General features: G+C 37.8%; 1 protein-coding gene across 1 annotated transcript in view; it reads left to right on the top strand.

The window, feature by feature from the left end:
* Positions 1–24062, top strand: part of lamc3 (laminin, gamma 3) — a 116829-nt gene that overhangs the window by 31462 nt on the left and 61305 nt on the right. The window contains exons 5-9 of the mRNA XM_059358292.1: positions 11386–11574; positions 12708–12825; positions 18283–18381; positions 21033–21169; positions 22610–22729. Of these exons, the coding sequence (XP_059214275.1) occupies positions 11386–11574; positions 12708–12825; positions 18283–18381; positions 21033–21169; positions 22610–22729 (663 nt within the window). The remainder of the gene's footprint in view (positions 1–11385; positions 11575–12707; positions 12826–18282; positions 18382–21032; positions 21170–22609; positions 22730–24062) is intronic.

The following is a 24062-nucleotide window of genomic DNA, read 5'->3' as shown; positions in this document are numbered from 1 at the left end:
TTATTTTCCCCTGTCAGGCCCCAGAACAGGCGCCATAATATTCTCTCCCTGTGACATAGTTTTATGTGCTGCTGGTAGTGTCCTGCAAATGTGCATCAAGGAAAGTAAATACACAAAGCGGTAAAATATAAACTAAATATTTAATAGTGAACTTTCAAACAGCATAAATTTGAGTTTGAGAGAAATGTGTACTCAGGTTGCAATTTCGTTTTTTAAATATGCAAAAATATATAAAACTATCTCAAAATGGCATTTTATTGGTGGCATATTAATATTTCATGTTGTGCCACTGCTTTTAAGATCATTCATTTTGCTGTTATTGTACCTTAAAAACTGCATACAGATTTTACTTGCTGTTATTGTTTGTTACTACCAAGAGGTGCAACAATGACAAGATGGTACCGCCCCTCTACTTGCTAGTCATGGCAGAGATGTCTTCATGCTAACAAATGCAGGCTGAGCTGTCAGAGGTCAAGGTGTGAAACAGGGCTTGAGGGGGCTGAGACCATTTGTTCTACCTGATATCAAGTTTGGGAAACGGCAACAGCAGAACCACCATTTTTAGTGTGAGACAGACTGCATGTAATTTTAGATGACTAAAATAAAGTAAAAAGGATAAGGGGCCTTTTTTAGAATGTATAAAGCAAAAAAGGGGAACATAATATTTGGCTTTGCAGGAACTGAGAGAAAAAAGAAAGAGGAAAGTCATGCATGGCATTATTTTTAGATTGTGCATAAATTTGCTGAATTTTAGTAGGTTTTATGTGTGTTTATAACAATGTATTTGGCTATGTTTACTGTTAACAAAGGCTATAGTGTGTCCACTCACTATTAATGAGTTTTGACCTGGAGAATCTATAAAAATCCATATAGATTAACAGCACCAGGAAGGTCTTGTGTGTAACACACTTGGCATATTTAACTATTAGATCTATAACCCAGCAGCCGAGGAGAACCAGTGATAGGAATAAAAGTTCCCACCAGATTTTTATTTTTTTACATGCTTGAGCAGTTCTTTTTTATATTATTATTCTTGAAAAATACAGACAAATTCTGACATTTTTTCCCCTTATTTACCTGCATTTTCTGTTGAAATATTAGTCTTACCTGACTGTTCTCTGAAGAAAAACAACAGCATCAGCTAAAGCTAATGTATAGCTCATTTGCATATTGTTTTCACATTTTTATTAGTGGGAAATACTTTTTTTTTAGTACAGTACCAAGAAAAACAAGTATGGTCAAAACTGTAATTGGTGTTTTAAAGAATGTAAGTGTTATAATTATTATAATAGCAATTCTTCAAAAGCTTTTACCCCAGCACAGTGCTGCAACAATTGACAACACAACAACAGCAAACACCTGACAGAGACATGGTTATGTATATATTACGCACTCAGGCAAAAAAGAGGCAGAACCTAATTCACAAACACTTTGCAACATTGACTCCAATTATTGTGGCACAAAAAAGACATTTTGAAAGGGGTTGGTAAGTCAAAACATGTGCAGTGCAATTATCTTGGCTATTTACAATGACTGCAATCGCTGCTGATGGAAGCAGACATTTTCCTACAAATCTGGCAAAAATGTCAAGTGTCTCTTTCAAGCAATATTTTAACAAATAACCCTTTAGCAGAGACAATAAACTATAGCAGACTTGTGACCTTTTGGGGCTTAGAAAACCATGAAACACAAAAATAAGAAAATAATTATGATAAAACCTGAACTTTACAAAATAAACACACAGTGACACACAGTTGATAAACTACTTAATTTCTGCATGAGTGTTTGTTTTTTGCCTCTTTAACTTTTTGACTGTAAATCGTCTTTATTGTGCTCTTCGGGCACTGCATGCAGTGAACCTAACTGCGAGGATTTGAAACTCAAATTTCTAGTTATCTCCTTCCAAATAATTAGCTTGCAGCCTCATATCACAGACACACAAAAAACAATACCAGCACTTTTTTTTATAAAATGTGTTTATCTTAGTCAGTGCTGTATTTGTGTTTGTACATTTCTCAGAGGTTCAGAGCAAGATGAAATAATGTCGTTTTTTTAATGACTGACAATATGCATCAACCAAAATGCCTGAAGTAGTAGTGAACAAGCACCATAATTCAAACACGTTAAAGTAACCCCATTGGTGACCCTTAATGGAGCATGCGAGTATGATGCTTTACTCAATTAGGCAAATTAGCGTACCCTCCCACACACTGTGACACAATATCAACCTAGTAGTGATGCAGTATGGTTCCTTCATATTACTATTCTGCATATATTTATTCTGTCTTTTGAATAAAAAGCATCTGAGTCGTGGTAGTTTATATCCTCGGCACAACACACTGCTGCATGTCAATTGCGGTTGTTGTTTTTCCAAGGTGTTTATTAGGCAGACTGCTTCAGATTTAAAGCTTCTTGTAAGAGCAAAAAGATGAACACCATTGACAATCGTGTGATTATTACAGATATCTTTGCTATTGTTATCCTGTGCTTAATAGCAGGTGGTAAATGGAAGCCTCAGGGTTTTTTTTAATGTTTCAGTATTATTTGAACATGTTCTAGTGTTTTTAATGAGAATTTCACTATCAGTCGAGGTTGTTTATCAAAACTTGATTTGGGGCTGCTGATGTTTTTTTCTTCTTGTTGTTTGCTTTGTGGTCTTAAAATAGGTGTGGAAAACGTGTTGTTTGTGTGTGTGTTTATGTGCGCATATCGGGGGTGAAATGGGATGCCATCATCATCAAGATTCTTCCCCTCTGAGACCAAAATCATTTATAGCCCGAGCAGGTTGCTGCGGGTCTTCATGATTTCCGTTGTTTGTTTGATGTTGTCATCGGCTTAGCCTGAGGCTGTTCCAGTAAGAAGATGCTATAAATCCTTTCTTGCCACTACTGTTTTAAGGTTGAAGGCTGCAGCTGGAGCTGGGAGACTGTGATCATTTTTGGGAATATCAGTAGTACATTCATAATACTACATACACTTATCTGAACCTCCTGGTAGCACCCCTACTGTGAAAAATGAAAACAGAAGATTTTGCCTAAAATCTGTCTTTTTGGTTGTTTTTTGTTTATTTGCTTTGTATTCTACAAAGTAAATTATGACAATGCAAAAAATATGTGATCATGGCCTTATTTTGAACATTTCATTAGTATTGTGAACATACTAAATTTATCCAAAATGCTTTACCTAAAGAAGTTGCAAATCCTTTAACTGAGAAGAATTATATAGAGAGTCTCTTTATATTAGTTGTTTAGTCAAACGAAACTTTGATCATCAAGCAAACCTTTGCGATGTTCATTACAGCCACAGTAACAGTCTGTTTTGCCAATTAGCAAACGTCTCTGTTAGTCTGAACTAATGGGGAGGTTTCCTTCTTGTGATATTAAACATTTTCCTTGTTTGGTGCTGTTGAAGCCACAAAAACAACTCCTGATGTTGATCACCCTGTTTGCTCTGTCTCTTTTTCTGTCCACCATTACCTGTCTATTGTCATGCACAAGAGTTGTGATAACATAAATAATTATTTTCAAACTTTTATACAGATTTTAGGTTGAAAATAAAATGATAAACTTTGACATGACTTGCCCCTAAATCCCATCAAAACCCAATCCACTACAGCATAGGACAGTACTATTCTTATAACATGTTGTTGCGTTGCCTTTTCACCGAATAATGTGTCTTAGAAATCTAAAATCTGCTGTTTTCCTCCCAAAATGCAAAAGGGCACCTCCTTCCTTCCAACCTCAACTGGAAGGAAGGAGGGTTACATGGTTGCACCCACATGATAGTGGAGTCTGTGTAAACTCAACCACCTGTGGGCTGCAAGGAGACGGGATAGAAAGTGCACTATAATCAATGATACATGTAAATTGTAAATTGACTGCACTTAAAGCTTACAAGACAAAGTGCTTTGCAATATGTTTCACATTCGGTGCATCAAGATTTTTTTATTCTAAATGGAAAAATCAATCAAAATGACGTTTCAATTTTGATCATGAAGATTAAAGCATGAGTGGTGATTCTCCCAGTATGTTTTTTTTTCTCTTTAACCCTGCCTACTTGCGTACGTCCAAAAGGGGAAAAAAACAACATCAATACTTTAAAGATTATACATTGTAGCTTACTTATAGTCTGCAGCTGCAATTTGTGATACACAATGGCCAACTGCCAGAGCTGAACATTGCGTGGAACCATAGACTGTATAGAAATAATGGACGTAGTAACCGTGACGTCACCCATTGGTTTGTGGACCGCCCGTTGGATGCATCGAGTTTAGAGTTACACTCGTCGCCATCTTGTGTCGCCATCTTGTTTCCGATACAGGGAGCAGACCATATTTGGACTCTGGAGGAGCGAGAGGGATCTGATCACTGACTATACGCCTCTCTTAACCTCAACCTGACTGAGAGAAGCCGCTGCTAAATCATGTCAGCATTAACTGGAGCATTAATTGGGATGTTAATTTTGGCTAGCAAAAAACAAAAACAAAATGTACGATACTTACCTTAGAAAAATGACAGCGACTCCTCGGAGTGTCTCTTAGTCACAAACAAGACATTTTTCATTAAGTTAAGTCATTAAGTGAAAATACATTGTGAAAGGGTCAAAGTTATGAGACCCTGGTTCTGCTTCTCCTGATGACGGCACGCGCCCCCTGCTGGAATTTTTGGTAGAAGGCAGGCATTTCCTGGTTTGCCTCCCTGTTCAGACCCGGAGGTTGCCGCCGGCATAGAACCAATAGAACTGGAAAATAATTTGAGTCACCAATGTTGCAGCATTTTGTATTGATCTTTTTGAATCTAGATTCTAGAACAGTGGAATACTGTTTGAATCTAAAAGGTAATCAAACTGTGACTTTATGATTGAAAGTCAAAGCAAATTGTGAATTTGGAGAGCTGTGACACCCCAACTTCTAAGAAAGTAAGAGTAATTCCCAAACTGTCAAACTCCTCCTGTAATATAGAAAGTCAGCCACACTAAAATAAAGGCAATATAAAACACTCTTATGAGTGCTGCATTAAAACAAAAATCATGTTAAAGATTAAAACATATATAAAATGAATGGCCTCATTTTGTATGTATTACACCAGGCACTGCTATTACACATTCCTTGTGGAGAGGAAATTATAAGGATTTTACAGTCAAGAGACACCACTCCTGTGGTGTGGTAAACAAGGTGGATGGACAACTGGGCTGATCTTTTTTGAATGCTCTTTTTTTTTTTTGCAAGACCTATTCATATGTTAACCTACGCACAAAGGGAAGAGGCGCAATAGTGTGTGGGTTAGGCAGAGGTCTGATTTGTCTCTTAAAGTGCACTAAAGGTCGTATAGATACAGGATGTATGCAGCATGATCCCTCATAGACTGGTTTCTTATCACTGCTGGTGTTCTGCTCTCTTGGCTAGTCCGACATCTCATTCGTCCAATAAATTAGATATAAAAATGAGAAATTATTGTGCCTGCAGGGTTTGTGGTCCCTCTCCGCAATGCATTCTTCAACAATGCTAAGAAATTATTCATATAAAAGGGCAGAAAATGGTGAATTGCATCACCTCTTATGCAGGTGAGGTTAGGTGGCAAAATTCCCTTTATCCTCCAAAAACCATGCTGTGTTGCTGAAAGATAGCTGATGCTGAGTGCTGCATTACATCATCCAGCATTGTTTTGTATTAATAATAACAAAATGAAACCATCATAGTTTGGCCTCGCTATTCCTGCTAAAACCTGACTTGGGCTCCATATTTTGTTTTCAGTGTTTTACTAATTTACATATCTTTTCATTTATGACATTATGTCATTCGGTGGGTAGTTCAGGAAGTATTTTCATCACAGAAGCTAATTTATGATGTTTTCTTTTAAAGAAGAGAGACTCTCTTTGATAACTTTGAAACGTATAACACTCAGATCCTTGCCGACAAGATATAACCACCATTTTGATTATCAAAAGGATGAAATCAACCTTTATATTAGAACATTGCATCTCTGTGACCTGATTTTGCATATTGCTACTATACCATACTTACTCTTACTGCAAGTTTATCCTTGGCTCTAAGACTATGTGCTGTTAAAAGCAGTGGAGATACAGAGGAACAGTGCTTTCACTATGTGTCGAGGCTAATCTCCATGAGACAAAGCCCCAAGGAGCAATATTAAGGCGATGTCCACGCCTATATGGGCATGATATGTAAATTAAAGAGTCCTTGAAAGCCCTCAGCAGGAGTCTGAAGTGCTGCAGGACCGGCCTGTCAAGAGAGGTTAGTGCCTCTGGCACATAGTCACTGGAGGCATTGGGCCATCCCTTTTCTACACCAAGACAATGCAGGAAGTTTTTTAGTATTGGAGACATCCTCTTGCAGTGAAGTTGTCCAGAATCTGTAGATAAAGGTAATACAGTTTAGGATTCTTGGCTTTTGGTTTCCTGACTCTGTGACCACTGTTAAAGAAAGAAAGAAGCATTTAGATGACACAGGATGGTGAATTTGTGACAATTGCCATGTTTGCAAATGAGTAATAAATAAGTATAGTTTCTAGGAGGCATGATTTCTTTGACACAACACGTATGAACAAATCGGGATGATCGATTGTTTTTTCCTATGTTGATATTAAGGTCATTCTAATTAGCTTATTGTCTTAAGATGTTAGAAAACATAATCCTTAGATTCTGCACCTTGCTTTGCATTTAGAGATGCTTCTGGTGGAGCTGCATATCTGCCTGCTGAGCCACATTAATCAGCACTGATGATGAGTGAATTTTAAATTCATCATTAAAAACCAGTTTGCCGTCTTTTTTTCATAGATCTGACAGCCTGCATCTATGTTCTCCATATGCCTGCTCACCAAAACTATGTAGAGTTATTAACAATAAAGGTTTAATTCGGATTGAGATATTAAAGATAAGATAATAGATCTAAACGGAACTTGATGCTGTGATATTGTTGCACCAAGCACAGGAGGAGACATTGCTACATTACACCTGTGGCATCTTGGCAAAAGCCATCATTTTCTCCAAATACATGATGTTACAATTTTCTTCTTTTCTTTACTGGCATTTCACTCACTGTGTCACTTCTATGACATAACTTCCCACCCCCTCCTTCTCCCAATGCCTCCTAGCAATCTGACTGCCCATCAAGAATCTTGTGTAACCACATTTGAACGATATAAATATTGAAATATTCACCCAACCCTAAAATCAACCTTTAAACCGTACTGGACATTGTGTTCAGATATGTGATTAAGCCAAATTACAAAGGTTTTTTTTTTTTTTTTTAAATTCTTTTTCACCTCAGCAAGAAGTAAAACTACCACCTGTCCCTGTGTCTAATTGAAAAAAACTGAATTTATGGCAGAAAAGGTTGCGGACCACCACCAAAATCCCCCATAGTGTTGTATTCTTAAGTATTTCCATTATAATCCTGTAAATTTCTCATCCAAAAATGTTTGAGGCGAAGTGTACTAGAAGGTGGCGCCATCAATCAGAGGAAACAGTCCTTTGTGCACTGTTGTGTTCATATTGAGCTGAGTCTGCCTTCTTATGTGTGTAGAGCCTCCGCAGTGGCAGTGTGTGGTCTCCAGGACTGGACTGAGGAAAGCATGCGGAAGAGGCGGTGGTAGGCGGCAGACCTAAATGTGGTCAAGATGACAAAACACGGTTCTGTGGAAAGCTGCGTAGAGGTCTATATTGCATCTGTTAAAAAACAGCTTTAAGTGATTTATCCGTCTCACTTTCCCTCTGCCATACTATGTGTGAACTGCTTGTAGTGATTTTCATCCCACGTACAAAACTGTTACACTGCTGCAAGACTCATTGTTTACTCCTTTACCTGGATGGATAACATGCATATTATGATGCATTAAAAGTTTAATGTCTTTTCACGCAAGACAAGAGGTTGAAAAGGCCAATATGGCATCAAAAACAAAGGCTGTTATTGTGCATTACATGAAAACATACATCAGAGTCAGAAAACACAATTAGGAATGATTGAGAATAATTCTAGACATATACATATTACTCAGTGCAGATAAAAGCAAAACAAAATAGACAGGAGCAAGTAATTATAACATTAGCAAATATACTTTTGAACTTGCTGAGAGGGACAGGAAGCCAGATGTTCAGTTTGCCTGAAGCTCATTTCAGAATGATGGACCATAATTAAACAAACTAATTTTCCTCGCTTCAGTTCACAAATGAAGTAATTTTTGACATAACCTATTGATAGACCTGAAGTTGTGTAAGTAAATTATCATTTTTAGATAATTGTTAACTTTTTGAGGATATCATTGAGTATCAATCCGTATCCTGGTTTAACCTCATGGATTACATCAGATTTTATGATGTTTTCAGAGTCAACATGATTTTGTCCCGCAAAAAGGAAATGCAACAGTAGCTGTTGACAGTGCTGCCGCCTAACTATCAGCTAGCCTGACCTGCAGTGGCAGCAACAGTGGCTGGCACGATAAAGATAGAGTGGATGGGAGCTGACAGGTAGAGCCGGCTGGTCGTATTTGTGCTCGACTTGCCCACTGGTGCCAATCAGAAGTGAGTCATGCTGCAGCGACTTTCTATGTGGAGTGTCATTTTTTTGTCAGATTCTGTTGCCCCGCGAGCAGATGGACTGCAGATGTGATAACAAGGGACTCAGCATTTTTAAGTGGTGCATGTTGTGTTCTATAGGCCACTTCTAACAGGATCTTTTCACTCCATACAAACAAAACAATAATTTCAGGATTGATGCTTAAAGCTGCTCCAGTCAAAATGTTTATATTAACAATGGGTCAAATTTACCAAACACTGCAGTTCCCCCAAGCTCTACAGAGCACTAAGTTGTCTTTCACCTCATTGGTTTAGTTTTCCCGCCACAACTTTACTTTTTTTATGAACTCGAGCTGCTTTCATCTGGATTGTTTTCAGACGTGGAAAGCAGCTGGTTTCAGTTCTGAGATAAACCCACTATACACAGTGTTCAACAAGTTACCTTCTATACTCTCAGTGTTGTGCAAGTTCACGCTTAGAAGTACCTCAGTAAGTTCAGTTCACACAGATTCAAATTAATTGGTTCACTTTCATGAATCAAAATGTTGAATTGTTTAACTAAATTCAGAGGCAATGTTTTTTAAAAAAAAAGCTGAAAAAAAAGACTGACGTGTCTTAAGATTCATTGCCCATGTGGCTGAGATTTGGACATTTTGCTCATGAAATGTGAAATTTTCCATTTGAATCTGCATAATTTGTTAATTAAACTCCCACAGATATTCTGGCTTCAGCTGTACTGGAACAGATGTTGTGTTGAAGACAGTTTTTACATCAATACGTGCTTTTGAAAATTTTTACATCATTCAATGGGGGAACAGATTTCGACACAACACCAGCGTGCCAGCAGCGCAAAACATCGTGCATGACCATTGTTAACTGTTGCTGAAGTTAACGACACTCGGGTTAACATTCATTAGTTCTAAAGTGATAAATTCAACTCTTCACCAAAAACCTCAATGAACACCCTCTTTTAGTCTGTCCATGCACAACATTGACAATACTCAACAGCAAAAGTAATTTGTTACATTAGTATTTGACTCACAGCTCCATCAATGGTGCCTTCACAGCCACACGTCTTATCTTCTCTATTTAATACATCTAGGAACAGAAAGTGAGACATTGTGGTTTAGCAAGCAACCAGCCTACAGTTTGGAGTTACAATATTTACCAACCATGAACAGATTAGCCCCAGGGTCTTCATGCAACACTTCAGAAATCCCATCCTCGCTTTGAAGATGTGGGCTTTACACGCCCTCCAACTCCAAACAAAACCCAGATGATTCTGTGTAGGCTTAGCAGTCGATAGCTCGTCAGCTAAGGAGCAACCATGTGTCATTTAAAAAACTTTTAAGAGTGTTTCATATGCTCAGTGGTGCTGTCATTGACAATTAAATTGTTGTTCTTATGCTCCCCCTAAAGATACTATAACAAAATGTGTAAAAGATAAAAAAACACAGTAGAAATGGGAATCACGGATATACAGTTATTGGACCACCCTTGTTTTCTTCAATTTCTTGTTCACTTTAATGCCTGGTACAACTAAAGGTACATTTTTTTTGGACAAATATAATGATAACAACAAACAAAAAAAAAAATGGTCAAATTATTTTTTCCTTGACTGTATACATAAAACACAAAATAGTGCAAAAGTTAAATCAAGTTAAATTAGACTTCTTCAGAGTAAATGAGGTGCATTTTTTGAAGTCCTTATCCCACCCCTAGCACCAAGCTAACACATCCAGGACCAGTACATCCAGTGAATTTGTCCAGAGACAAATGTCATATTTCACAGTAAACAAGCTGACCTCAAAACTCTCTAAGTAATTTGGTTCCTAACAATGTTACTTGGATTTGCAATTGTGCTAATCAGTTTTTGTTCCTCACATTACTCATCATTGAAAATAAGTCACACAAGTGTTACTTCCCAACACTGCTGGCAAGCATCAACAACAACAGACACAGTCAGTGACTAGCTGGTGAATATATTGGAGAATTAAGCAGCTTATGAGTGAAATATTTCCTTCAGAAGTTGGTCCAATGGACTTTATCAGATGAGCAAAAACAAAACCCCAAATAAATGTTTCTTGTTTGCTAATATGTTAGCCATATCATCTGTCTGAGATGATAGAATGTCAATGAGGTATTTATAATCAACACATGTTTAAACAGTAATGATTAGCATTGGTTAACTCATAATGATTTTCTAAATGTTACATTAGTTGCAGACAAAATAAAACTTAGACTTTCTTATTAAATCCCATTAAAGTTTTTCATCATCAATCCCAAGTTTTGGGAAAACGTGTTCGGTTTTAAAGCAACTGTTGATCATTTATAATCCTTGAAATACGGTGAACGCTGCTGAGACTCCTTATTAACAGGAAGGACTAATCATATGGTTATTGCCAGCACAACAGAGAGCTTGATTCATAATAAAATGGGCAATTTCACCTAAATCCCCCCTCAGGGTAACCGGTAAACTAAGGAGGGATTTGATGTGAGGGGTATGAGAGCTCCGATGGTGTGTTATCAGCTGACTAATTTGCTGTTGTATAAACATGAATTACTGTTATCGAAGTGCCCCCTGACAGCCGATTGGCTCCTCATTAGGCCTGTGTGAAATGAGATTAGCAGCGAGCCTCTAAATTATGATCCAATCCCAGAACACATAATCTCTCACACATATACCCTCCCTTTGTCTCTTTTCTCCATCTATTTCTGTCTCATCTCTTTTTTACCTTGTTGCCTCCCCTGCCCACTTCTTCCCCTGTGATTGCTCTTTCCTCATTCTTCACATCTCTCCACACTTGACCTCTTGCTCTTTCTCTTTCGTGCTTTCTTTCCCTTCGCCCGCAGAGTGTAACTGCAGTGGGAGGTCAGATGAGTGCATGTTTGACATGGAGCAGTACCGGAGCACTGGCAGTGGGGGGCGCTGTGTGAGCTGCAGAGACAACACCGACGGACCCCATTGTGAGCACTGCAAAGAGAACCACTACAGGAAATCTGCTGAAGAGCCCTGCCTACCCTGCAATTGCAACATCAATGGTAAACTGTGCATGCAATACCCTTAATTGTTTTGATAATAACTTAAAACCCCTTATTATATTCCATGTAAATACAATTACTCACTATTTTTGTTTTCTCTGGCATGAGAAAATGTAATTATGGTTAAATTGGAATGATGCATTGGCACAATAAGGCACCATAAGCTAGACTTGGCTACAGAAATAGAGGCCTTATAGGATTAATTGTTGCAAATTTTATGGCCAAATGTTTTTTTAATCAATTGCATTACATTAGTCTAACCCATCACCTACTCAGCTGCTAAACCTTGCCGAAGAGTAGAGTCTTTCCTGCTTCATAATTTATATAATCTTGTTCGTCTCATGTCTTGCACATCTCATCCGATTTATCCTCGCCCCAGCTTCCCAAATGACCATTAAATAACTGACTTTACTCAGCCCTGCTGTTGTAAATTGATCTAGTTGACTCACTGAACGTTATCAATGAAGAGACTCAGTGCTCATTAAACACGGTCTAATTTTAGGTGGAGGGACATTAAATGTTTGGGCTCTTAATTACACCATCATCAGGGTAAAGAGAGTGAAACAGAGGAAGAAAAGGACAAATACATCAGCAATCTTTTCCTCTACATTTCCTATATAGTGCAAGGTGATTGCACAGAGTTGTTGGAGTCCATTATATTGATGAAAGGTTGTAGCAGTCTCCATCAGGCTTCCTTTTCTCTCATGTCCACAATACCCCAGTTGGTCTTTTTTCTCCATTAACTAAAGCAACTGTATGTCAGCTACAGAGTGGTTGCAAGGTTATATCTTGCTCTTCCAAGCTCATCTCTTGGGTTTTTGAACAGAATTTAATAACAGGTATTTAGTCATCCCCACCATGGCAGGTTATTAATGATACATTGATCATTGATCAGCCACCAGTATGAATGTGTGTGTGAATGGGTGGATGAGCGTAGTGTGCAGTGTAAAGTGCTTTGGATAAAAGCGCTATAGTGCACCCCATTTACCATTTATTTCATATAATTCACCAATAATCTTCATGGATTTTGAAGTTCTTTCCTCCCGTTTTCTTGAAAATGCTCCCCATTTTCTCTCTGTGTACCTTTTTCATTCTCTTTCCCCCCCTGCTGATCCATCTGCTGTCCCTCCCAGGTTCAGTGAGTCTGCAGTGTGATGTAGAAGGAAGGTGTGCGTGTCGAGTTGGCGTGACAGGAGAGAAGTGTGACACATGTCGGGCTGGCTTTCATTCTCTTGGCCCTGGTGGCTGCAGGTGAGCAACACGCATAGTCATAAACACAGATGCAAAGACATATTGACACACACAAACAAAGCCAATACTGACAGGATAACTAAAGACATGGAAAGAAATAGAGCTGGAAATGTGAGAAGGGGTTAATAGAAATAAACAGGTACTGCAGACAGACACAGACTTTGTTTCATAAATCTTCCCTGTTTTGCAGTTACACCATCCAACTTCCCCAAGCCTGAATTTATCAAACTACAAAGCAGCCGTAAACAAGAGGATTCTCATTTCTCTCTGTGACACCACTGTGAATTAGTGACCTTCTTATCAGCGAGTACCAGGATGTGCCGTACAGAATCAAACTACTAACAACCATTCTAAAATGCAAGCCAACCCAGAGTGCTGTAATTTTCCACATGGAAACCTGAATTTGGGGAAAAAACATTCAACATTCAGTTGAATCAAGATCTCAACACATATTTCAGTCTTCTTATACATATATTTTATGTCAGGGATAATGTCCAATGAGGTGTCAATTATCAGGAATTAATGGACGACGGGGAGATTGCCTCTGCAGTGCCCATTAATTCCTGATTATGGTCACCTTGAAGGACATTATGCCGCTTATGCCATGGTCACTTGCCATAGAAAAACAATTAAGACCATTAATTGATATTTTTATGCATTTCCAAATCAACATTTTTCAATTTTCTTTAACAAGCCATAACTCAGTTTCCTTGATGACACCTGAGGGGTTGATTAATGCCTGTGAAGATCATTACCATAACATATTGTTTATTCCAGTAAACAAACTAAAGATAAAAAAGTATGGTTCGCTGAAATTAGCAGTAAACTTGACAGTAGTAGTAGTTTCACAACAAAACTAGTTTGCAATCAATCCATGTCATTTTCCCCATATGAATATCAATATGTTTACGAACAAAATGATACCCAATGTGTAGCAACTTGAGTAGCCAATTAGATGAGAGATTTTCGCTTACGTGACACAAAGTATCATTAAGTTCAAAGCAAAGCCCCAGGAAGAGCGCTGAGCTTTTAAAGCCAATTTTCGTTATGGCCAACAATAGGATTACAACATCACGTGACTTAGTTTGGGAAAAAGATTTCTGTGAATCAACAGATAGATTTTTTCATAGCCTTATAACTTAATCAGAATTTAATTCATTTGGTATTATGACATTTGAAAAGTCTATAAGGATTACATCTTTTTCTTCCCATTTTAAGTGCTTAAACAGGAGTACGGTAGCTGGTTAAAAAATGGATACTGTTTAATAACCAGTGCATTCATTTAAAATGGAGAACAGACAGTTTCACTAGAAACTCTGTTTCTAGAAATACATTGACATGCTGCAGTCAATCAAAAACTGAGTGTACATCCAGACCATGGTATAAACACACATATTGAATTGCAATATAATCATATATTTACTATCATTGTCAATGTCATCTGTAGTACCTGACATGAAAGTAGGACTGTGTTCATATTTCTTACTATCTAATCAGTCAATATGGTTCCATCATGAAAAGCGAGTCTGCATTTCATGAAGCAAACTTCAAAGTAATGTTGTGAAAGGTGCTGTACTCGAAATACTGAAGAAAAAAAAAGTCGAGCCACTACATGGCTCTCACTAAAGTTCGATTGACATATATATCTGGCCCAGGAACAGCTGCACATGGCTTTAGCCTCTGACATAACAAGCAAACATTGAGGTGGCTGAGCCGTAACTTCTCGGTGAACATTCTTGAACACTTTGCGCTGTAAGAGCCAGATGTTTCCTTAACTTAAGTTAAACAAACCATTTTATTGGACTAAAGGTCATCAAGTTGCCTGAAACATCACCATTCAATGTTAGTGTTTGCATGTTCTGGTTGATGTGTAAGTAAACAACCTGTTGCTAACTGTGCTTTCTAAGAAGATAATCATGTTTACAGCTTCCCACAAGTAGCCAAAATAATTCATAAATAATTAGAGGAAAACTAAATGGTGCATTTTTTAAATAATATTACCAGGTATTCTTATAATCATTTCAAGTATTCCTTTATATCTTATATATACCGTTTTATAAATGTATGTAACTTTGTCCGCCATTTAGAAGTCCAGCAAGTTCTGGTGTTAGTAATTAGTTGAACCCAAGATTCTTAAATGGATCTGAGTTGAGACAAAGAGAAGCCAAATCACATGTGATTAAAATGTATTTTTCACTTGGAACCAAGACTGAATCATATGATCTTTTGACTATTATCCATATATCATAGTTTATAAAGTTGGTTCTGCATTTCTTGCAGTGCAGACTGGTAGACTCAGTGTACTTCTGTTCATCTTGTGTCTGACCAACGCATTAAATAAAACGCCTGCAATAACATTGACCTTGTGGCCTGATTGATTGAATTCTTCCTCACCTGATCCAATATCAAGAATCACCCTTTCAACAGGGAAATGATATTCCCTCTCCAACTGAAAACAAATGGCAAATACCCAATGTCATGGTGACCCAAGCCCAGAAAGACTAAAATTCTCTGCATATGGTCAGGGTTTTGGTTGGTCAGCCAGCTGCTCTGACTGGGAGAAGAAGACCTGGTGTTTGAAGAACCAAGCCAGATACCATGCGGTCTCATCCATCTGTTACCATGGTGACCAGATCCAGCCTTGCTGGCTTCTGAAACTTCAGAGAACAGCTTTAGCTGTAGCCAACCCCAAGGACAAACTTAGCCTCAAATGTCCCTGCTTTGCTCTCAAGACAGTTGTATGCATAATGCTGTAGTCAGAGGTTTGTGTAGTCTATTTTTCTATATCATTATCCCATGTTAATCGGGTTTCATTGAACATCCATAATCTCTTTCTACTGTCACCAACTATTTATTAGTGGGCTAATTATAGATCATGAATAATTCACTTTAGTAATACCAACTAATTCTGGTCTCTTGCTTTAATTGTTACATTGTAATATTTAATGTGTAGTCAATAAGTGCTTCGATTTATTCTTAAGCAATATTGTTTTGATGTTTTCTAGCAAAAATAAACTAATCAGTGATTGGAAAACATTTCATAATAGTCAGATTGATGGCTGATTACAATTGTTCTCTATTAATTGAGGTGGCCCCCTGAACAAGAACAAAATGAACACGTCTATTGAAGTATTGTTTTTCTGTGTTTGTGCTCAGCTCTGTTTTTAATTGTTTCAGTATGCTACAAGAATGAGCTCAGCGGGTTTAATTGATTTTAAGATAGGCAAAGTCGCTTTCATCCCTAAGATATGAGGCTGATTTACCTCAGAGGGTTTGCACACTCACGCACTCAGTCTGGGAGGATTTTTTTATTAAATTTTTTTGCGTCCTTTGTTGCAGCTTGAAGATGCACTGACCCTCTGCATACATTTTGATGATGAAAAGCACATTCCAACTTTCTCTGACCTGAGAGCTCTCCTACTAAGTATGCATGCATATGAGTCTGAATGAAAATCTATATGATGGTGTGAGTGTGTGCGGATGAGAAGTATGTTGTAGTATTTATATTCATAAGAGGTCTATCCTAGCTCTCCCTGACCCCCCTCTACCTGCTGAGGGAATGCTAAGTTGTGATGGTGTTGAATCGCATATCAATGACTGTTTGGTGTTAACATTATTTCTACCACCAAACTGGATACTATGACAACAACCAGTGGACTAACTGTTAAACAGATGAATCAAAATTCAGTTTAGCTTCCAACTAATAGTTTAATTATTCATTCTTGCGACTTTAAAGCTGCTACAATCAAGATTTTTGTATGCATGATGGATAAATTAAATTTGAATTGTAAAAGGGGTCATTCATAGTGAAGAATTACCACCAGAATTATAAGTCAAGTCACAAATCATAACAAATTTGCCTCAGGGCCTTTACAGTCTGTACAGCGTATGTCACCCTATGTACCTAGACCCTTGATTGCAAATATCAGACAACTCTGCATTTCCCTTTAATTCAGTCTCACCACTCATTAGCATAGCTTACAGCCACAAGGCATTTCTTCTTAGCAAAAAGAAAACCATTGTTTACTTCTTGTCTGTCACCAAACAGCAAACAAAGTTAGCAACTAGCTGGAAAATATAACAGAACATTTAGCAGCTTAAGAAGATATTATAAAGTGCCAGAAAGTTTTCTCAAATGCAAATTAGCCCAAATTTTGCCCAAATTTGCTGCCCCAATAAACCACCCAAATCTTCACCATTTCAAGATGAATGCCTAACCTTCGGTATTTTTGAGAGTTTTTGTGATTTTAGGCTATGTGACGTATCGCTGAGCAGGACTTGGTGCATAGCAGGTGTGAATCGGCCCGGCACATCTCAGTCTTCTGAATCTGTCCAAGGCTGAGGGGGACCAGACAGATATGCCAGAGCGAATAAAACATGAGCCTACAGATTTGTCTGATTCCAAGGCAAGGTGGATACCAAACTTGAACTAAAATGGAAGTAAATATTGTATTTTCATCTCCCAACTCCAAACAAATGCTTATGTTGCTTTGTATCTGGAAGTACTATAGCGAACTGTTGGCTAACATGCTCACCATAAAAACTTAAGGGTTGTAATATGCCAGTGCTGTGTTTATAGCTAATTTCTGCTGCACACAAATGTCCAAAAACATCAGTTATTGCAGATTTAAAGATAAAGGAAGCTTTATTGAAAACCATTACTGATCAAAAACTCCTGAAACTAGTTATATGTTTAATATCGCAAGTTTTGGCAATAATAGATTCATAAATCAGAAGTGCACAATAACATTAAAGCTGACCCTTAGTTTAGATTATTCTTGCAGGCAGAATTCTGTTAATACACACATGTTTGCTTGCACATATGCTGACATGCATGCACAAACACACACACACACGCACTGTTTTCTCTTATTCATGCAGCAAAATCGGGCTGTTGTGTTGAGGTGTGAATTACTCAGACCACTGGAGCAGAAAGAACTAGAGACGGCTTGCCTTGGGATAATTGAATTATTTGTAATAGCGCCTCATTAAAACATAAATTCTGTGTTACAGTTTCAAACAAAAGTAATCAATCAATGAAAGTGTGATCAACACATTTTGACATCTTTCAAGTCACTGCTAACCTCCCTTGCTTTTATCAAGGTTGTAAACTCCTTTTATAAATTTAGTGTGTACTCATTCAAGCATCTTAGTGTTAATGCTTTATTAGAGGGACACACTCACAGGGAGTGACTATTATTAGGGAGAGACCCAGGTTCAAGGCCCAAGACAAGTATCCATGTTGTTGAGGCGTCATTGAGCAAGACACCCCACTGTTTCCAGGGTAGCTGTTGTGCAGCTGACCATCTGGGATGTGGAAGGGGGCATTGAATAGAGAATATCCTTATGGACATCACGTTACATCGTCCTTCTCTCTAATCTAAAATTCTTGTCCTGCGTTCTTGTTCAGTGCAGTGGATTTAAATCTTTCATCTTCATGTCACTTGTTGTCTGTAGGCCGTGTGAGTGTGACCCCAACGGGAGTGTGGATGACTGCTCTCCTCTGGATGGACGATGTCACTGTAAGCCAAACGTGGAGGGACAAAGCTGTGACAGGTGTGTTATAATCTTGTTGCTTACATCACATATATGCGCACATGGCCTATGGTTACCAAGGCAACTGTAACAGTCTTTCACAAAAGAATAGATGAAGCCCGTTTTAACCATTCATTGCTTTATGTACGGAAGATAGAATTTTTTATAATGTCTGACCATTAAAGAGGACCTATTGTATTTATCTTTATGCCCTTTTTATAACGATGTGAAATACTGCTCTCCAATTAGGCAAGTCTTCTCCTATAATGGAGTTAATGTACAGTTAGTAAAAGGCAAATCTGGGTCAGGTTCCTGCCCGTTCTGAGATCTCAGTTTTCAATAGTTTTCTCTACTTTGGACTTGAGCTGATGTCAGCTCATTGCAGATTTATTTTTATGGTCACCTGCTCCAAGTATGTTACTCCAATTTTACATACAGGGCTACATGTAGCTACATCTTGTATACCAAATACATAATCACACAGATACCCAGTCAGTGATCATGTAATCGTTTTAAATTGATCTTTTTTTTTTTTTTTCATTTTTCATTTTGTTCTGAAAACTAACTAAAGCTGTCAGCTAAATGCAATGGAGTGAAAGAACAATATTTGCACCTAAAATGGAGTGAAGTAGAAGGAGAAAGTGACATAGGGGAAATACTCAAGTAGAATTCTGAGATAGTTTTACTTTTTAAGTACATTTCTTACTACGGATAAAATGCAGATTGGAGCACTGCCAAAATAAACACAGGTGTCCCCTCCGTCCCTCCCTCCCTATCAGGTCCAAGTATTGATTTCTTTGGCATTTGTAAGAAACAAAAAAAAATGAAAAGAGTGCAGAGTATCAAAAAAATAAACAGTACTACTGTTAAAATAAAAAATAAGCCTTACATTAAAATATGAAGTCCAGAGCAGGCCTAAGAAAGCAGATTAAATACATAACAGGTATATATATATATATATATATATATATATATATATATATATATATGTATATGTATATATATATATATATATATATATATATATATATATATGTATATATATATATATATATATATATATATATATATATATATATATATATATATATATACATGTATATATATATATATATATGTATATGTACATGTATATATATATATATATATATATATATATACATGTATATATATATATATGTATATGTACATGTATATATATATATATATATACATGTATATATATATATATATATATATGTATATGTACATGTATATATATAACTATATACAGTACAGGCCAAACGTTTGGACACACCTTCTCATTCAATGTTTTTCCTTTATTTTCATGACTATTAACATTGTAAATTCATCAAAACTATTAATGAACACATGTGGAATTATGTACTTAACAAAAAAGTGTGAAATAACTGAAAACATGTCTTATATTCTAGTAAGCAAAGGGTGGCTACTTTGAGGAATCTAAAATACAAGACATGTTTTCAGTTATTTCACACTTTTTTTGTTAAGTACATAATTCCATATGTGTTTATTCATAGTTTTGATGCCTTCAGTGAGAATCTACAATGTAAATAGTCATGAAAATAAAGAAAAACGCATTGAATGAGAAGGGTGTGTCCAAACTTTTGGCCTGTACTGTATATATATATGTATATATATATATAAGGCCAATCCTAATGAATTTGAGCCTGCTTTTACTGACCTTTATGTTATGTTAAGTGTCACACAAAAGAGTTACTCATTACTCTGTTTGGATTTCTGGATAGATGTTCAGCTGTGTAAATTTTGGTTTAGAAGCTTTTATAATTATATTTTATAGAATATGTTTATGTTTACAGAAAATGTTGATCAATCAGATACAGAGATTTTTTGGGAGGAGGGCTTAAAGAGACAGGCGCTACAACAAGCCATGTCAGACAGTAGAAAGCCAAAATAATATGAACCTAAAAAATGAGCACAATAGCTTTAAAGTCTTAATTTTAAGGTCATAATGTTTACATTATCAGTCATATATTTAATAGGAATGTAAAAAATAGTTAAGCGCATTATATCCAGCTGACAGGTCAGGATATCCTGCAGGGGCAAAAAGTTTAAGAATAATTTGTCTAGTAATTGCCCCAAGTTTTGGGGACGTCCATCATTGTGACTTCTTTGACAGAGAACATGACTTTTACAACATGTCAATAACCCAGTCTCTGTTTCTCCCTGTCTGTTCCTATCTCGCTCCTCTGGGATACAGGATCAGACAGATAAACTCACTGTGACATTAGCAATACACACAGCCCCAGGTCTCAAACTATTGAATAATTCTGTGCTCCCTGTTTGTTGAGTTTTTTTGCTGATTTCACGGCTCGTTGAGCAGTCCCCTCTCCTGTGTAATGTGACTAGTGTAGTGGCTGATTTTTAGCCGTGTTCCCGTCCCACCCATATGCCAGCTAGTGTCTGTAGGTCAGAGCTCAGGGTCCTCGCAGCTGAGCTCCATTTGGTCCCTTCTTCCACAACACTGCAGAGACCAGCATCCTGACTGCTGAACTGAGAACAACTTACAGAGATTAGTAAGAATAACACTACAGCGAGGATGTGGTAAATAGCTGCGAGGATGCGCTTATGCAGCATGTGGAAGTTAATAACTCTTTATGTATGAGGGTATATGTTTGTTTGTGTATCTACAGATGCAAACCAGGCTTTTTCAACCTACAACAAGTAAACCCTGCAGGCTGCCAAGCGTGTTTCTGCTTCGGCCACTCACTGGCCTGCTCTTCATCCAATCACTATGCTGCTGTCAACATCACGTCTGACTTTATTGAAGGTATTGTCGTAGGCTCACCAGCCCTTAATGAGGTTCCCTTGTTAATGTGGGATTATTATTGCCCAGCTAAATTAACAAGACCAACACTGTTTACTTTGTTCTCTCTGAATTTGTACCCTCTTCATTTTCTTTAACCACTGTGTATTTTACTGTGCTTTTATTTATTGGTTAGTGTTGACTGTACTGTCTTGTGTGTGTTGCTATGTTTCTTTGTCTTTATCAACCTTATTGGATATGTTGTTTTGTTTTATTTTTAGAGAGCTTTTTTAAGTGTGGCCAGGGACTCGGCAGATGAAAATTTGGCTTTTAGGTTAACTCAGGCTTATTTACACTTACAATGACCCTGAAAGCACTACAATGTAAGAAAAGGCTGGCCAAGCTACAAAACGCAAACTAATTACAAAATCCTCTTCACCAATTTGATAATACATGCATAGCATTTAGGAATGCTGCGAAGAGATAAAGCTCTTACCAATTTTACAGCACATGCAGCATAATAAAACGAGCTGCAATTGTGGAAAACAAAACCAAATTCATAAGACGCAGCTATAAACAGAAATGTTGGCCCTGCCAATGGAAAACGACATTTAGGTATATCTAAATTGAAGATTTTTAGATGTTATTGCAAATAATATGCAGTAAGTTATTTGCTATACACAAGGCATACATATTGTATATAGTGTACAGGCAAAAACTGTATAAAATCTGGACGTATTCTCAGTCAGGTCACCTGAGGTGTCTGTAGAGCCAAAATGAAGCCCAGTGTGGGTGTCTCTGGCCGTCACCACCTTGGCTGATTCCTCCCAGCTAATCTAAAAATGGGCAAAAGCAATGGAGCGGGGGTGTGCTGAGGCGTGCTGAATGCATCGGCTAGCCACCCGTGATGACACCCACCTGTCACTCAAAGCTTGCATGCCTTTAATTATGCAGAACTTTAAGCCTTAATGTCATTTAAACTGGTGAGTTATATACAAATGTACCCCCTACAGTTATCCTTATTGGGGAGTTTAGCTTTGGACACCAAAACCATGAAAACCTTTTTCATGTAAAGCCACAACCATGGCAAAAAGGTGTATTCTTAGGCATGTTCATCGGCCTTTAGTGGCCCCAACAAACTTTGTTTTGTAACTTTGTTTACTGTGCAACTTGCAGTATTTCAGAATTTTCCTTTTTTTTGTATTTACAACACTTTTCTGATATTCATGTGCTTTCTTTGCATTGTGCTTCGCTCTCAGGGCCACTGTACACAGTTGTTTTTTTCCATCTGTTGATCACAGATAAAATAAAACTAATAGAAAAATAATCTGAACACATCTTCTGTAAGAACTCGAATGTTTAAACTCTTTGTGAACACTAGTTTTAACCAAACATTTACAGAATGTCTGATGCAGGGAATAGCAATGATTCATCATGTTTTGAAATGTTTTCTTTTATCTCCAGATCAGGACGGCTGGGTGGGAAAGTTCTCTGGAGGGCAGGAGTACCCCCTGCTGTGGAAGGAAGGTGAAGTCTACCTGCTGCCTCTTACTGAGGAAGACATCGGCTTCTACAAAGCCCCTGGTGAGTCAGAACAGAAAATAATAGAGATTTGAGCTCATCCATGAGGAGAGATTGTTACCTCGGCTTGGGTCAAATGGGTTGGTTACAGTCCCCAGGAAGCTGTTTTACTATTGTTGGCATTGATGTTATTAGATAATAAATCCTCCAGTTGTTGCTCTTCTAACAAATATGTAAATTATATTAGTGTTAGTAGAGCATCTTTAATACCCGTAGCTTGTTCCTGTTGTTCCATAGTGAGATTAATCAGGGTCTTTGGCAGCGGTAGTTATTCTGACACCATTTCCTCCAATCCGTTATCAGAGCCATTAGAAGATAAGGGAATAAGCTGGCCCAGCTACAGGACTTAGGGCCCATTTCTATCAGCCGCCCCAGCAGCAAAGGCCTGATGGAATTGGATGTCTTGGCCATGCTGGAGAAGCAACAAAGTGAAAATTGGCTTGGTTTCTCCTTGTCTCCACTAAGTCGGTTCTAGGCATCAACTCCCAGCCCCTCCAGCCACCATGCAGCCCACAGCCAGAAGCAAAACAGGAGCAATCCCATTAACTCTGCATCCTGGAGGTTTAATGCCCAAAACGCACGATCACAGAGAACGTCTCCATTTGGAGGCATCTTTTTTTAGAAAGATGAAATGCTTACAGCCGGATGTCACAAAGCCTGGTGGTCAGGCATAATTTGGAAAATGTCATTATGAATAAGTTCATAAGTCATGCATGTGCAAGCTGCTAGGATGTGTGTATGTGACAAGGCCATAACGAATGGTTGCATGCCCTGTCGTATATATATATATGTAATTATAAATGTACATGGTTAATGGTGTCTTTTAAAGTAGCTTTCTTCTTCTTCTTCTCTATAGTGACGTCTCTGTAGGCCACAACACACAGATTAGTGGCCCAACTGGCCGAGAGCAGCTTTGTGGCAGCCTGCTTATCTGCTTCGCACAGTGCTTGTTTATGTTGTTTCTCCACATAATAAATGCACAAATCTATTGCCTTGCCATCCCTATTAATGATCTCATTTTCTCTCTCGGCTTTTTTTTTTTCGTAGTGGTGCATGTGTACAGTTACTTTAAAGATTAGAGCAGAGTGGCAGCAGCTTTGGAAGCAGCTCTGAAATTCTCTCTCTTCGCCACTGTCTCTGCTCTTTTTACTTTTAATTTGTATTTGTGCTGAAATCCCTCCACTGTGTTCTTCACCAAAGTACCAGATAATTCTGAGTGACAAGTCCCCGTCGTACATCATACGAAATGCAATTTCTGTGATTCCCATGAATGTATTTGTCACCGTAGTTTGTCTTGGCCTTCAGCTGTCACACGAGGGACAGGATTCAATCATAG

Source organism: Centropristis striata, chromosome 19, assembly GCF_030273125.1.
Source record: "Centropristis striata isolate RG_2023a ecotype Rhode Island chromosome 19, C.striata_1.0, whole genome shotgun sequence".
NCBI lineage: Eukaryota > Metazoa > Chordata > Actinopteri > Perciformes > Serranidae > Centropristis > Centropristis striata.
Note: the sequence above shows the minus strand (reverse complement) of the source record. Positions and strands in the feature narration are given on the sequence as shown.